Here is a 17,503-nt window from a genome sequence, read left to right as displayed (position 1 = left end):
GTGGGCGAATGATAATATTTGAAAACTTACTAAGATTTAAATTTAAGCACACACCACCAAAACAGACCAATAAGGATTGCTCATCTTAGTCAGGCAAAAAGTGCAGTGTCCATTTGGGAGTGAGTAAAGGAAAACAAGGAACAGAGGTGATAAACTATCCTCAAGAAAGACATGGCTGACTACAATGGTAACATTTTACAATAAATACGCCATCACATTTTATGCTGTTGTTTTCTTTAGATTAAAAAAAACATTCGCTCTCGCTGTAACTTATTTTAGGATAAATGAAGTCATGCTTGATTTCAACTCTCTGATCAGAATGCTTTCAGCAGGGATGGTTAATGACAACCATTTTCATCAAAGCCTAATTGAGTGAAAATTACAGATTTTTTCGGGGGGGAAACCACTGATAGTCTTTCATTAAGCTGAAGAGCTTTTATGTCTTCTCAGGCATTTGGACAGTCCTTTCTTTTTTAGCATGGCAACATGTCAAAGACTCACCTAATGGTTACTAAAAGCATTAGAAATTAGTTTTGCACATGATTTGTGAATCATGTTTCAGTCCTTCAGATATCTTACCTGTAGCTGTTGCTCTTGATTCAGATCCCTCTGTTCAGAATGGTAGTAGATCATTCTTGAAGTCTACCTGAGCACTGGAAGAAATTAATTCCAAGGAATTAACCCAGTTCCTTAGAAGGATATCTGACTAGCTTCTCATCAATGCAAAGTTTCCAACAAGAGCAGTGGTTCCCAACCTGTGGTCCGTGGCCTCACTGTTACTACACCATTTCAACGAGAGCAACTGGTCTTGCGAAACCCTCTTATAGTGCCAAGGCAACAAGGATGTTGGGAGGGGAGAGGCTGAAGACTCATGAATTGTGCAACAAGCCTCCTGACTGTTGCTTCTCCTCCTCCCTCCCCTCTGAGCAGAGCCGTGTCATGTGGCGCCTTGAAGTGGCGGCGCAATTATGTCATTTTTAAGTGTGTTCCCATGGTTATTTGGGGTGCTGATTCAAAACATTGCATTGAATAGACCACATCAGGTTTAGATTATTAAATATGGTGTTCTGTGGGCGAGCAGATGGCGACTACTGGATGACATATGTTCTGTATCAGAAACTAGAGTTGATGTGGTCTATCCAGTGCAATTTTCTGAATCAGCACCCCAAATAACCAAACCAAATCAAAGATTGACCAAAAACTGATTTGTAACCCTTTTGGTACTAATGTTGGAGCATGGTTCCTGGTCATAGTGGTCACTGGTCAAGTGGTTCCTGGTCAAAAAAAGGTTGAGAACCACTGAACTAGAGGATGGCCAGTTTCTGGCCCTCCAGATATTATTGGACTACAACTCCCATCAACCTTACTTGGAATAGCCAATGATGAAAGATGATGGGAAAACAATTTGCCCTTGTTGTAAATATTTTCTAGTATAAGGTCTAGCAAATGTGCATAGTATCACACAATAATGGATTTTGTCCACACCTCTCTCTAGAAACTCAGGTACCTTAAACCCACTTCACAAATTTTACCCTCTTTTTTGCAAATAAATCATGGTCAAATTTGATCACAGCTTCACTGGATAATAATGACAAGTTATTAAATATACAGAGTAAGAACAAAATAGAACGTAATGGTGGAACACTGAAATTTATTTAAACTTGTTAACATTGACACATGCTGTAACACCTGTTACAGAAAAGACAGGATTGATCCTTGGGAAAACAGAAAGAACCATATTTTTGCTATTTTGGGTAAAATTAAGGCAGATCTAACCTATACATTTGAGCCAGCTTTATCTGAGTTCAACTGACATCATGCAAAGAATCCTGAAGTTTATGGTTCAGAAAGAGGACTATGAATTTCAAGATCATTAATCTTGGAAGAAATGATTCTTGGAGACATAGAGTGACACTGACCACTGAAAACCAGGGCTGGGGAATGTGTGGTCCTCCAGATGCTCTTGGAGTACAACTCTCATTAGCCTTACCTAGAACATACAGTGGGAAGGTTGGAATGGAGTCCAACAACATTTGGAGAGCAACACACTCTTCATTCCCCCTGTGATGTAAACAATGTACATTTTGTTGCAAAATCCTTCTATCTCAACCTCCAAATGTTTAGGTGAGGCCTTCACAATCCGGGAATAAACACAGATTGCTGGACATACATTGTGATCTAAGGGGTGATCATTTTCTTCCTATTTCTTTAGTTCCAAGTATGCAATGATAAACAGGACATAGATCCTCAGCCAAAACAGAGCGTATACCTCATAGTCTTCATTTTCCATGGTGGATCATATGCTGTGGATATGTGTATGATAATTACAGATTTGTTTTGTTCATTCCAAGGGCAACGGTATTGTGCTCTTCTGTACTTTCACATTCTTTTATGATTTTACATAGTCCTCTGCAGGAATCTTCTGTAACAAGTTGAACCTTTGCAATTTTTCACATGAACGCTTTCCTGGAATTTGCAGCTTACAGAAGACAGATTACATTTTAAAAAACAAGACAAAAGAATGCTCTTTCATGTTATTCCAAGAACAGTCTCAAAAGCATTTCAACACAACTGGGACCCCAAATTTCATCTTGTGCATGGGAGCCCAAGCTAGACAAAATAGTCCTCCAGTGAATCTGCTTGAAGAAAACATTCCTTTATTAGGACTGAAGGGTATTCATTCTATTAATGTTACATTTGTTCTTTAATATACAGTAAACCTTAGAGGAATGTAGCCTGAATTAGCAAAAGGAATTCATTTAAATATGATTGAAGCACAATCATTAATGCTGAATTGAAGTATGGATATATTCTTGGTAAACTTTCAATACTTGCAGAAGGTTTATTGTAATTTATTGTCATTGTTGTAAGAACAACTATGTCCTTCTGTCTTATAAAGCTCGAGGCAACAAAGAGAACACTTTAAGTAAAAAGAAGCTTTCATACATTAAAAAACAAGGAAATTCACAGTACATAAAAAGCAGCTGAAATCCTACCACAATTCATATAATCTATTAACACCGTGTAGTATATCCCCAAATGACATTGAAATATGACAGCAGACAATAAATTAACAGATTATTGAAAAAACCTTGGTTTTGCTTATTGTATATGGTAATCAGCACATCATTAAATGTAGCCCTGTATTTCTGCTAAAAAGTTCAGTGATTCTCCGTTGTCTCCTTTTATGCCATCTTAAGTGATCCCCATTACACTGGTTTAACCCTCAATTGTACCAATTTGAGTCACCAAAAACTTTCTAGACAAGACAACTTATTTCAACCTATTATGTGTAGAACAAACACATAAACAATGACTGGGTTTCGTGCTTTCTAGCTGGCCCTAATCTGCTTCTGTCTAAGAATCTATAATTTCGACCAGGCATGGGCAAACTTTGGCCCTCCAGGTGTTTTGGACTCCAACTCCCATAATTCCTAACAGCTGGAAGGCTGTTAGGAATTGTGAGAATTGAAGTCCAAAACACTTGGAGGGCTGAAGTTTGCCCATGCCTGCTTTGGGCAGTACTGTACATCTTAATTACCATTCATTTCACTGTGACATAAGAATGTGGCATCTCTGAATTGAAGCCAGAACACTTTGCATCTTATTGTGGAAAAAAGATTCATGTTTTGTGTTCTTTGCTTGAAAAACATTCCTCACCATTCCGGTAAAACACATTGCATATCCTGGCTATTTCCCCCACCCCCATGTTTGTAGTACTAACTTGTTCTTATTGTAAAATTAGGGATGATCCTTCTTTTTATAAGACAAACTCATCATTAACATGTCTAAGACGATGTGATACAATACAGTCCTCTCCATACTGTGTAGTCAGCTGTACTTACTGAATATGACTTGTGCAGAGCATTATGAGCTTTGGCTGGTTGTTTCCAGATTTGCCACAAATTTTCTGCACAAAAACTATTTTTTTGCATTATAAATCCCAAACTGTAAATAATGTTTAAAAACTGTGCAGGTTTTGAGGATCTTCACACAGGAGAAAATGGGTTAAATTGCTCATTCTCATCCATAAGTATGACACTGGTGAAGATTTATATTCCGAATGGGCTTACATGGACGTCTTCTCTTACACATTTGTGGTCCTATATCAAACCTTTATTTGTCTTGTCTGACTAAACAAAAAAAGTATTCATGCACAATGAGCTTTTATTCCATGAAATTTAAAAATTGAGCTAGATGGCAAGAGAGAGGTCACTGTGTTGGGTACATTTAATATAATATTGAATAATATGATCACTGACTTTTCTTACAACGTTCCCTTTAGAAGTGGACCAGATGCATTTCACTAACTCCATTGGTTCTTCTGGGCTGACTGAATCTTCTACACTGTCCCTTGCCCAGCAGGGCCTTGTCCACATGATGACTTTTTCAGTCATAAATCATGAGTCTTTCTTCTTGAATAATCTGAGTTCCTCCTGTTTAAGGAAAAAGAGAATTCATAAACATTTAATACAAACAGGCTACAGCTTCTGATGTCACAGTGTATGGCAAAATATGCCCCATCCCACACCTTTTCGTCAAGCCAGTTTGTGACATGTTAGAGCAATATCAGCAAGCATAATGGGTGAGAGGACACTTTTAAATAAGCTGTTTGTAGGATGGAATTCAATCAGAACACAGAGTTTGGTTTGCAGAGAGCATAAATGAGATCAAAAGCAAAGCTTGCAAGTGTTCAAGCAGATAAGGAGTAGAGAAGCCCATGATCCTTAGAAATTCTCTGCACACTTCAGAATAATCCAAAAACGGCAAACAGTGTTCCACCAAAAACTCTAGGATCTATGCTTTGCTACCCAAAGATTGTTTGGACACGCAGTCATACTTTGTGCACAAAACATGATTTTATTCAAACTAGAAGTGACTACTTGGAAATTTCCTGTTTGTAAATAAAGACACCTATTTGGTCTAAAACAGGCTGAGTTCAAGAATGGCCATATTCTGAATAATCCCCCCCCCCCAAAAAAAATTGGGTTACTTGGAAGGAGGGTTTCAGTCAAAGTCTGCAGGGTGGTGGAGAAACGTCCTCTATACTGCTCACCTCTGAAGCAGATAAATCATTTCAATAATTACATGGTTTTATGACAGATTCCAAGAGACTGGTTGTTAGCACAATATACATCTTATCTCCGAGAGTGAGTGAGGGTGACCTGCCCAAATTCACCATGGTTATTGAACAGGAATTTGAATCTTGTTCTCCAGAGTCACAGTCTGATGCTCAAACCACACCACTACACTGACTCTCAGTTAGATTCTAAGATAGGTTAACTGGAAGAAATTCAGGCAAGGAATGTTTTCTGATCTCCCCTCCATAGTCTCCTTGCCCCACTGAATGAAGGCACCTCTTCGAGTTGCATGTGGCTGCAGAAGAGAGGCATTTCAGTTTTCTGGGCAGACTGAGTGGTTTTGTTATAGGGGGAGGGTTTGAAAACATTTTCCCCTAAATATGAATTCCACCCCAATTAAATTTTCTTTCACTCCCCAAATTTCTACCCTTGCAGAAAATGAGACATCCACACACAGCAGTCTTTTATTTGCTTTGTGTGAGCTCAGTTGATTTTTTGTCTACTCCTTTTTCTCTTGATACCTATGTTATATTTCTCAATGCTCCACCGAACAGTGAAGTTACCTCTATGTTAAAAATGAATGAAGGACAGTAAAAATCTCCTCCTCCACCACCCAATATACCCTGGAAATGCTCATCATTTGCCAGCCTGATTCTGCAAAAGAATGGCCCTTGTCCATTTGGCTCCAGGAATGGAAAGAAAGCTGAGAGAGAGCATTGGGGTGGATAAATGGGCCAGCTCCCATTAACATCTTACAAAGCATATGTAACTTTGAAAAAAAATGGGTTTGCTATTTTATGCCAAGAAAAAGAATTCAGTAAGAGAAGATTGCTACTGAAATCTGTGAAAAGAGAAGTACAGCATTTTCTCTTTCTTTTTAGGTGTTGAAAACAAATCTGGTTCATCTCATTATAATACACAAAGGGCTTCAAAAATTATTGCCATAGTTTAAAAAAAAACAAGTTTCAGGCTCTAATTTTAAACACCGAGAGCTTGCAAAACTCAGGTCGCTTCTTCATAAACACAAGACAGCATTCCATTTTGAGACTTAAATGTCTGGTGTCAACACTGAAGAGTATGAAGCATTTTTAAGCTTTACCTGCTGTCAAAGACAATGGAGTGTAACAACATCACAGTAAAAAAAATGTAAGCCATTTTCTTAATTCTTCTCTTCCACCTTTTCCAATAATGGCAGAAAAATAATGGCTGAGTTAAACCAATATGGGAGAACTGGTAAACATTTTCAATTTCCTATTCAACACAAAGTCCCCTTTTATATGAAGGAGAATGATACTAACAATCAAACTGTTGGAATTTCATTCCTTAGTTAGCTGGCCATTGATACAATGATCTGAATCATGGTTTAAAAAAGGAAAAAGAAAAGGAGACTGCTGTTCTGAAACTTTGTGAAATGCTGTTGTGTGCATTAGAGAAATTAACATAAAGTGTGTTAATGTATATGGTGCATAATAAGTCAGGGATCTGTTAGGAGGGGTGAGAGAATGGAGTACTAGGAATGACTAGTGATTGGGCAAATGCTTGACTTGGATATTTAAAAAGCTGGTGTGTACATCAGAGTGGGAGAAGTGAGTCCACTAGACATAAGAATTACAGTAATTATTTTGAGTTAGGAAAGTTATATTTAGCTAGGATTATGAAAACAAAAGAGTTAAAGAGGTGTATTAGAGTCAATTATAATTTATATGTTTTAAATAAACAACAAAAACAAGGGGTACATCTACACTGTAGTATCAATGCAGTTTGACACCAAATTAGTTGCCACGATTCAATGAAATGGAGTAACAAGTGTTGTAGTTTGGTGAGATATCAGCACTCTTTGGGAGAAAAGGCTACAGATATTGTAAAACTACAATGCCCATGTTTCTATTACATTGAGCCACGACAGACAGAATAGTGTTGAATTGCATTAATTCTATAATGTACCCTATGTCTTAAAAGTTGATCTTCTGATTAATATTTTTTGTATTATACTATGTGCCCCTGGGAATGCTACAATAGTTCAGAAACAAAGTGTCTTTGTTAGCAGCAATGGTTCAAGGTTGGTGGTGTCAAGAAATTAGAAAAAATGAAGTCTAAAACAGAAACCACAGGGACATCTAGACAAGCCCCATATTTGGTGGCATAGCAGTGGGTGAAAAAAGTTCCCTACATGGGTATAAGTGCAGAAAAGAGAGATATAACTCAAGGAAACCTTTAGCTTCTGGTAGAGGGGAGATATTTCCTTGTTGTTGTGTCTTCACATTGTTTCCAACTTATGGCATCCCTAAGGTGACCCTATCATCGGGTTTTATTGGCAAGATGTGTTCAGAAGGATGGGCCTATAACTTTGTTTGAGACATTATGACTTGCCCAAGGTCACCCCAGTAGTCATCTATAGGTGATTTGGATTCAAACCCTAATTTCCAGACTCACAGTGCAACACTCACACCACTACACCATGCTGGTTCTGGCCAGAAATACTTCAATTCAAGATTCGGTCCTGGGAGTAGATGAAATTGCTTCCAAGAAAATGGGGCTTTTGTGTTGTAGGGTCATCTAGAATTGAGTCCAACCCACAGAAGGCTGAACATTTACAGGGGAGATAGGGCGGGTTATAAATATATTATTATTATTATTATTATTATTATTATTATTATTATTATTATTATTATTATTATTGTGTTGTCAGGATACAATGCATGTACATTTGCTTTCTTTTTTAAAGTTTTCTTTTGAAATAATAAAAAGACACTAAAAATAAAGTTAACCAGCCATTTCATCCTAGGTCAAAATGGGCTGGAAATGAAAGAAATAACAATAAATAATTGAAAATCAGTAAACGAACAACAATTGACTAAAAAAAATTCTGCTATGCTTTTTATTCCATTATGTTAACAAGCAGTAGGGACATGTTTTGCCTGTTAGAAATGAAAATTCAAGACATCTGATAACTGATATATGTATTTTTTCCTTAAAAACTGATAGTTCATCTGTTTTCATCAATATAATCTGAAATTCTTGAGACTCATTTTATTACACTTTCTGTATCACCATGAACACCTGGAATTCCTACATTCAATCATAATACAATCATGCCAAAACATCAGTACTGAATATCATTTGGGAGAAAATAATCTGTTCTCAAGACACAAGAAATATTTATTAAGTGTTCCTCTGAAAGTCACATAAAAGAAAATTTATGTCTAAGCTTGGCTACAGAAAAGATCAATTATCTGCTGGTTGGTTTATGTGCTTTTTGTAGGAGAATTTCTTCTCCTGAGTTCTTTCCTAAAAAGAAAAGAAAAGGCAAGGTCAAACATAAATTCCAGGCTTAGAAGAGACAGAAAATGGCTTTATTTCAAGATATACAGCCTTTGCCTTGATAAAATATTAGGGGCAGCAATCTAAAACCTGAAGGTTCCTGGTCAGTACCCACAACAGTAGAGGTCACAGACATAAATCTAGGAAAGCGATTTAGTAGTACCAGAGAGTGAGAAAAACATAACAGGTGTCCTTAAACCAAACAAAAATAACAGAAGCTACAGTTCAGATCTGTAAGTGAGATAGTACAATTAGTACCTCTGACATTGGATCATAGTTCTGAACTTGCAGAACTGGGCCAAGTTCAACATAGTTCAAGATGGCACTCCTATTCCATTCCACGTACAAAAGCCAATTGTTGAATCCTTCATTATTGGTGACTTTCGACCCCATCTGCAGGCAAGAGCCCAGATTAGGACACATAGGACAAGCCACGTAGCACAAACAGCACTCTTCATCGCAGAGCTGTGAACTGACAATGGGCTTCCTTCAGACCATACACAGCCCCATGGATATAACTGGGAATAAATTCCATTGGGTCTAAAATTCTATGTTTAAAAGGCCATTAGAGAGACTTAGCTTTAAATGAACACACATAAAATTCTCTGACAAAGTAAGTCCCATTCAAATTACACTGGAAAATATGTCCGGCAAGTCAAAGTTTGAAGGAATGGATTGATCCCCTAGGTAAAGATAAATAGATCAGTGTATATTCATGCCACGTTATTTTTGCATGTTCATTCCTCCACAGTACTCTGCATATTAAAATTAAGTATGCACAATTTTTAAATCCACATTTATCATATATACTCATACATATGTTGGCCACGTGTATAAGTCAAGGCCAAGGTCTGGTGAAATATTATAGATTTTGATATGCGGATAAGTTGCGTGTCATTCTGCAGAGGGGAAAGTGCAAATGAAGAGTAGAGAAGGTGTTTCTTTTAGGCTCTCCCAGAATATACTATGTTCTTGGTTTTTACTATTCTTCTCAGAGATGTTTTTTAAAAAGGGTTGAGGTGCAGTACTTACACAGACCCATGGATAAGTTAATCCAGGGTTTGGGGGTCTATTTTTTTTTAACTAAGATTACTACACTTATATATATGAGTATATATAGTGTGTTGTCAAAGGCTTTCATGGCTAGAATCACTGGGTTGCTGTGAGTTTTCCAGGCTGTATGGTCACGTTCCAAAAATTCTTTCCTGATGTTTCGTCCACATCTATGGCAGGCATCCTCAGTGGTTGTGAAGTATATTGGAAACAAGGAGAGGTTTATATATCTGTGGAAGGTCCAGGGTGAGAGAAAGAACTATTGTCTGTTGGAGGCAAGTGTGAATGTTGCAATTAATCATCTTGATTAGCATTGAAAAGCCTTGGAACTTCAACATTCACATTTGCCTCCAACAGACAAGAGTTCTTTCTCTCACCCTGGACCTTCCACAGATATATATAAACAGATATGCCGAAACCTGGGTGAATTCCTATGATTTTGTATCCTTATGTCTTTGATAATCTTTATTGTGCTGGTGTACAATTCATCTTTACGAGACTGTTGCCTCATTTTTCTGAGTAGGTTCTCTTCTTTAACAGCCTCATAGCATATACTGTAAGTACAACTTGATCCTCTCCATTTTCAGAATAGCTATATTGAATATTTACAAAATGTTTTTATAACTTTGGAAGAACAAACTTAAGATTAACAAAAATGTAAATGTATAAAGAACAGAAACAGGATTCTCCAGTCTGACATGTAATAATTTAAAAGGAGAGCAGTGATAATGGAAAAAATCATTTTCTCAAAATTATCCTGACAGTTCTACAATAATCACCAGAGTAACTTAATCTCCAGTTTTGCTAACAGGCTGCCACGTAGCTTTGTGCCATGACTTTTAAGCCAACTCAGGAGGCTGTGATCTTGGAAAAAAGAGGAGCATTTCTCTGGATCACAGCCAATCTCCTAGTCAGTGGAAGGAACTATTAACTGTGCATTACAAAATGGCAAATGCTGTTACTTTACATCTCATCTCTCTCCTGATCTTGCAATGTCTGCTCTACAGCTCTACATACAAATTGGCCAATCCCTAGATTTTGGTACTTTTTCTCTTCTCAATTCCTTAGTTTTGTATTATTATGCCTGCGGAAAAATTCAAAAACCTGCATTGCTCACATGCCCATCTTGCATTGTTTTAGCAGCCCCACTGAAGGCATTATCTAACCTAGATTGCTGCTAAGAAGCCCAAGTTCCTCCCTAAACTTTGTGTTATACACATTTAAGGCTGGAATAGAAGATGCCAGGTAGGCGAAATAAATTGCAGGACTAAGAGGTTATTTGGTTTTCATCATTTTCTCAACCGCCTTTGAATTAAACTATTCTATTCCACTGAGACCTAAAAGAGCCATGTGTAAACCTTACAATTAATCATTCCCTGACATGCCTTAGCTGACCCATATGGCACTAAGAATTCCAAGTATAACTTGGCTCACATAATTTTCATGAAATGCCTTCCTCTTTTCCTGCTAAAAGGAGTCCAAATAAACAACAATTTGCATTTAATAAGAAAATTCTCTGTTCAATTACTGCCTGCAGCACATTTATTTATAATCATTAGAACACATCTTGTTGCAGTTCTGCTATTACTCAGCCCAACGAGATCAACTCATTCACCCAATCCTGACTGGATTGTCTGACCATGCCCCACAAGGGAAGGTCAGATATCTGATGGAGGATAAGCAGCATGAGGTGACCCTCATGGTGGCAAAGTTCCTTGCAGTGGAAGCAAGGCTGAGAAAGAGCCTAGTCTCCGAACATGGTATTACCTGACACTGTGTAGTTTGTGTTTGTTTAGCAATTTCCCCAGTTTGAGTGTTCTGTAAACTCTTGTATGCTATTCACTTAACAGCTGTGGGTCCATGGACCATAATAAAGTTATATATATATATATATATATATATATATATATATATATACACACACACACACACACACACACACATATACATACATACACACACATACATACATACACACACACACACACACACACACACACAGAGGCACACAGGCACACACATACACACACACACACACAAATTATTTATTTATAATTATTTTTAAAAAATATAAAACAGTAAAAATACAATCAAATGCAGTGTGGACTAAACAGCAATATTAACAAACCACTGGACTGATAGTTTGCATTACACTGATTTTCTTTTAAAAATAGAGAAAAACCTGTTTCTATGTTGTTGAATCGGTGGCCATGCTCAATGTCACAGTGGCTGAGGGATTCTGGGTGTTGTAGCATGCAAAGATAACTTTTCCAAGCTCTAGCGGCGGCAGAAAGTTTTTGTTATAAAAATAGTCCTATTGAATTCTTTCAACGACTTATAAATAATGTTAAAACATTAACAGCAGGTATTGCTTGAATGCCAGGGAAATGTTTGCAGCTGATATCCTCCACTAATCTGCTAGAAAACTGATGAAGTAGCAGCCATGTCACTCATGGCTATCTTAAGGATCTTCTGAAATCCTATGAATTCCATAAGTCTCTTAGGGGATACCATCTTAAGCTGCTGCTGTAATTCTAACATTTAAACAGAGTTTGGGAGCAAATATTAAATATTAAGCACTGCATGAAGGATGGTGTCCAAGAATATTTTTTTCTGATTCTACTGAGCCCTGTGCACTGGGAGCCAAAATCTGGTTAAAAACATAAAATTATATAAATTCAAAAGTCGCAAGAAGTAGGAAATTTGACTTTAAACCAAGTACATGGACTATAAACACATCCTTAACCCAAAGAAGAATGGGGGGGGGGGGGGGGGAGAGAAAGAACTGGATTTCTGGCAACTTTCAGAATCTTGTGGGCGGGGGGGGGGGGGGAGCATCTCACATTTTCAAGCTTAGTATAGTCCTTGAATTTTCAGAACTAGAAACATCCCCAAAGTCATTAGAAGTTGTCCACACTTAATCTAAGGCCCCTTCCACACAGCTGTATAAAATCCACTTTGAACTGGGTTATATGGCACTGTGTACTCAATTCATTCAGTTCAAATCAGATATTTTAGATTATTTGCCTTGATATTCTGGGTTGTATGGCTGTGTGGAAGGGCCCTATGTTTTCATTTCTAACTTGTAGAAAGCACCTTGCTTTAGAAGAAAGCTGATTCTCCTGGAAGCTCGTCTTTCCTTTCTGTAGAGTTTTTGAGGTTTTGTCTGGAGATGTGAAAATACTTTTTGATGATTATGCCAAAATTTTGCATAATTAAAAAAAATATTCTCATTGATATATTGTATCTAATATCTTAATCAAGGCCAATTCAAATTGGGCTAATCCAGAGTGGGCAACTATTGGTCCTTCAGGTTTTGAATACAATTCGACAATCCCTCACCATTGGCTATGCTAGCTAGATCTGAGAGCCCTTCCACACAGTCACATAACCCAGAATATCAAGACAGGACATCCCAAAATATCTGCTTTGAACTGGATTATATGGCAGTGTGAACTCAGATAACCCAGTGGGATTTTTTGCCTTGATATTCTGGATTATATGGCTGTGTGGAAGGGCTATGAGTGTCACAGTCCAAGAACATCTTCAGGGCCACAAATCCATCCTTGTGTTAAACCATACTTTAGCCTGATGTAAATGAACTGGAATAACCCTAGTTAGGTTAGGAGGATTCTACTGCTATTTAAGAGAAGTTCAAAGGAAAGGACTGGTTTCAAAGCTTTTCCTTCTACTTTGGCTTTATCCCAATATGTCTTTTTAGTCTTAATTTTTAGCATGAACAATCTAATTTAGACTCAAAGCAACATGTAATCAAAAATAAAGAAACAGAAAAGAGAGAAGGAGAAAAAGAAATAAAGGCATACAACCAATACAGGGTAGGGTTCTGATGCACAATCCTGCCTCTAATGACATTCTTAACCAAAGAGCTGCATTTAATATTAACTACTTTGTTTAAATCATGGTGTTTAACCAAACCAGGGTTAAGGTCAACCACAGTTTCCCACACTGATAGAACAGAAGCAAAATGTCCGAACTCTTCGGCCTTGCCTTGTGGAAAGAGGAAAGGACAGAATGTTTGCTCAATGTCTGTTTTGGACTAGCTGTACTAAATTATTTAGTATGGGTTAATGTAAGAAACACCACTCATAGCCTACACCTCTGATCATCTGCCAGTCTCATTTGATGACATTGTAATGTCTTGTGAAACTGCAAATGCTAATTAAAATAATAGAGCACACTGGTTTATCTAAATTTTATTTTTGTTCAACTATTCAGTAAGTACTTGTACCTGAAGTGTCCATCCAAGTAAAAAACAAAACAAAACAAAAAAAGGTTCTAATCTTAAAAGTCATTTTGAAATGAAATGGCATCTATCAATCTGAGGCCCCATCTTCACTGCTGTATAAAATCCTGATTATCTGCTTTGAACGGGATTATATTAGTCTACACTGCCATATTAGTGTTTTTGTGATATGTAGTGAAATGTTTAATCTATTGTTGCTGTGAAATTGTATGTGTTTTGTTCCAGCAAGCATTCCAGCAGTCAAGAGGTTAACTGCAGCAAGCCCTGACTGATTGCTGGAAGGGCAAATGAACAGAGACTTCCGTTTGTGTTACGTGACAGGAAGAAACATCACAGGCTGTGGAATGCAGAGGAGGTGCTTCTGTGTACAGAGAGATCGGATTCTGAGAGAGACGGACATGCTCCATGTTTGATCTTGTGGATGCAACATGTGTCCTGATAGCTTTGGTTAATTAGCACTGTAAATAAAGCTTCAGTGCCACTGAGATTCAGCAGAGATAAATCAGCAAAGTTGTCATTCTTTGTCCATGCCACTTTCGCCATTTGCAGAGTGGTCTGACGGATGGGCTGAGGTGAGACCTGGCTCATCAATCAGTCGGGGTCGCCGATTCCCTGACAATATAATCCAGTTCAAAGCAGATAGTCTGGATTTTATGTGGCAGTGGTGAGGGAGCTTCATAGTTACTTGATTATATTAGTCTACACTGCCATATAATCCAGTTCAAAGCAGATAATCTGGATTTTATGTGGCAGTGGTGAGGGAGCCTCATAGTTACTTGCAATATTACACCTTATCTCTTGCAGTGTGCTGAATTTCTTTCGTGCTCAAGGAAGGATGCAACAGCCAGAGCTTAATTCTAATCCTGAAAGCTGGTTGTAGAATAAAATCTCAGAGACCAACTCAAGCCTGCTAAGTCATTGCTGAAAGACCACACGGGGTAATGGATTGAGTGCTGAACTAGGACTCTGGGAGACCAGGGCTCAAATCTTTGATCGGACATGGAAAGGCGCTGGGTACCCTTGATTAATTCACACTCCGTCTCAGAAGAAGGCAATGGCAACTCCCATTTTGTTCAACATCAACAGAGCCACGCAGCAAACTCCATATGTGCCATGGGATTGGGAGTTTACTTTCCTACTGCGGTTTCCAGCAGCAGCTCCCTTGTGCCATGAATCGAGTAGTAAATATTCCCATATGGAACACAGCACAAGCAATGCATGATTCATGCTAAAGTCTGAAGGAGTTTGAGAGTTCAAATATGCAGCCTTGCAATTCTCAAGCTTTAGCCAAAATATTTGCTCTGGAGGAAATGATGCTGGTATTTCACTCAAAGTATGTGATCTGAAAACTTTTTTTATTGTTTATTTGAGCCTTGCAATGCCTATGGTTTATGAATCCATGCCACTTATTTTTAAGAAATCTAGGGAAACAAAAATCAAGAAAGCATTCCATCATTCAAACAAATTATCCTACCAAAACAGTTGAGTATTTTGACTGCTTGTAACCCAAGTCACACAAAAAATTGCACTGAAAAAACCCACAGTATCTAACAACCCAGTGGATTATATATTACTATATACCTGCAATGATAAGCAGTACAGAGTAACAGTGGTGGGATGGAAGATAAGCTCAACATAAGCCTGGCAATCCTACTGATAGCTGATCAAAATTCGTGAGCATTTAGGATGTAATTACACTATGCACTTCTACTTACTTGCAGGTTATTATCTCTTCCTGGGAAATGCATGTACTATTGTTGAGGGTTAGTCCTACAGTACCATAGAGATCTTGAATATAGAACTTTCAGCATTCACACATCATATTTAAATCTTTTTACAAAAACAACTTTTTGGGGGTACATTTCCCAGTATTCTTTGGGTGATGGCAGTAGCCAGCAAAGATTTCCAACCAAAATCTATTGTTTGATATTACTCAGAAAAAAAGTGCACACATAGACAAACAGAAAACTGTAATAAAAGGCAAATGACCTTACAGAACAAACTCGGGCTTCTCAGCAAGCTTCAGGGCTTCATGCATGCCTGCAGCAGACAGCTTACGGTTGATATTCCTATATCTGCACTGCAACAGATTGCGATAGGTGGTTCTCAGGTCCCGGTTGAAGAAGGCATATATAAATGGGTTTATAAGAGAGTTTGCATAACCCAACCATAGAAATGTCCTTTCAACCCACAAAGGGATACAGCTACAAGACGTCCCACAGATAAAGGGTCTAGCGGTGGAAAGTATGAAAAATGGCAGCCAGCACACAGTGAAAGCCCCTACAATAATCCCCAGTGTGGTGGCAGCTTTCTGCTCCCTTTTGAAGATGGAAATGTTCTTCCGTTCATGCTTAAGCAGCCGTGAAAAGTTGGTGCACTCTTCTGATTCTTTGTGTAGTTTCACAATGCCATTGGTGGAAGCAATCCCCTCATTTTCTTCAGGTCGTGGAAAGCCACTAAACTTGTGTTTGGCTGCGCTTTTCTTGGCAGCCTTGTAGATCTGATAGTACATGAAAAGCATCACCGACATGGGGATGTAAAATGCAACTGCGGTGGAATAAATTGTGTATCCAAAGTCTTGGCTGATCAAGCAAACTTTGTCATCATTGATATTTTGAGCCCAGCCAAAGAGTGGTGGCAGAGTAATGGAAGCAGACAGCAGCCACACACAAAGGATCATTTTGGCCATACACTTCCCATTTTGCCTTACAGGATAGGTGAGAGGCCTTGTTATGCCAAGATACCTGAAAGGAAGGAAGGGGAAGGGTGTGGGAGAGAGAGAGACAAAATAATTGTGTTAATGTTTATTTGTTATCAATTTGTGGACCAAACCCATTTTTGTTCCAGAAATGCTATAAGAATCAGAGTGAATATATTTATTTCTTTATTGTGTCAGAAGTGAACCGAGGATAAAGTTGCAATGTATTTGAAAACACAAAGTTAAAATAACTTGCCATTATACTAAATGTCCGTTGACCAGTAGTTGACCACTTGGAGTGCCTCTGGTGTTGCTATAAGGAGGTCCTCTATTGTGCATGTTACAGGGCTCCTACTGCATTGTAGTAAATGGTCTGTGGTTTGCTCTTTTACACATTCGCATGTCATGGACAGTGAATGATGAATAATAACTTTTCATGAAGCTAAAATGGTGGGGCTTTTTGTGTGGGCAGGATGCCATAACACTCCAGAGATTATTTGGGGACAGTTTTAATTTCTGGGGGGCCCCAAAAATAGTCCTGATAACCTTATGTGACCCAGTGGCTGCAGAAGACCCCCTTTGTCCTAAGACAGGTATCCTCAAACTGCGGCTGTTGAGCTGTTTGGGTTGCCAACTCCCAGAAGCCCTGGCCAGCTTGTTCAATGAACAGGAATTTTGGGAGTTGAAGGCCCAAACAGCTGGAGGGCTGTAGTTTGAGGATGCCTGCCCTAAGACACTGAAGATTTTAAAGGTTAAAAACAACATTCTGAACTGAGAAATTTGAGTACTTTCTCCAGCATCAGATTAGCATGAGACCTAAAAAACACAAACAGTGTCTCTTTGAAACTTCCCCTCCAAGCAAATATCATACTCTTTAAATACCTCAAAGGCTGTCACAGACAAAAGGGGATAGGCTTGTTCTCTGCTGCCCCAGCGGACAGGAGTAGGACAGACTAATAGTCCATTTAGGTAATGGTAGGTTTTGATTGAACATTAGAAGGAACTTCTTCACAGTAAAGGCTTCTCAGCAAGGGAACCAATTGCCTAGAGAGGTAGTGTGGGGTCTTCTTATCTGGACTACTTCAA

General features: G+C 38.3%; 1 protein-coding gene across 3 annotated transcripts in view; it reads right to left on the bottom strand.

Moving 5' to 3' along the window:
• Nucleotides 1-1,634: 1,634 nt before the first annotated feature.
• htr7 (5-hydroxytryptamine receptor 7) overlaps nucleotides 1,635-17,503 on the bottom strand; it is a 58,737-nt gene continuing 42,868 nt past the window's right edge. Inside the window, exons 2-3 of one of the 3 annotated variants that reach the window (XM_062976184.1) lie at nucleotides 15,709-16,463; nucleotides 1,635-4,436 (exon numbers count right to left, since the gene is read on the bottom strand). In XM_062976184.1, the coding sequence (XP_062832254.1) occupies nucleotides 15,710-16,463 (754 nt within the window). In that variant the 3' untranslated portion in view covers nucleotides 1,635-4,436; nucleotide 15,709. Of the gene's footprint in view, nucleotides 4,437-7,936; nucleotides 8,370-15,708; nucleotides 16,464-17,503 lie in introns of those variants that run through there. The other 2 variants (XM_062976182.1, XM_062976183.1) reach the window with 2 other exon arrangements.

Source organism: Anolis carolinensis, chromosome 3, assembly GCF_035594765.1.
Source record: "Anolis carolinensis isolate JA03-04 chromosome 3, rAnoCar3.1.pri, whole genome shotgun sequence".
NCBI lineage: Eukaryota > Metazoa > Chordata > Lepidosauria > Squamata > Dactyloidae > Anolis > Anolis carolinensis.
The sequence above is the reverse complement of the archived record's forward strand: the minus strand, read 5'-3'. Positions and strand labels throughout refer to the sequence as shown.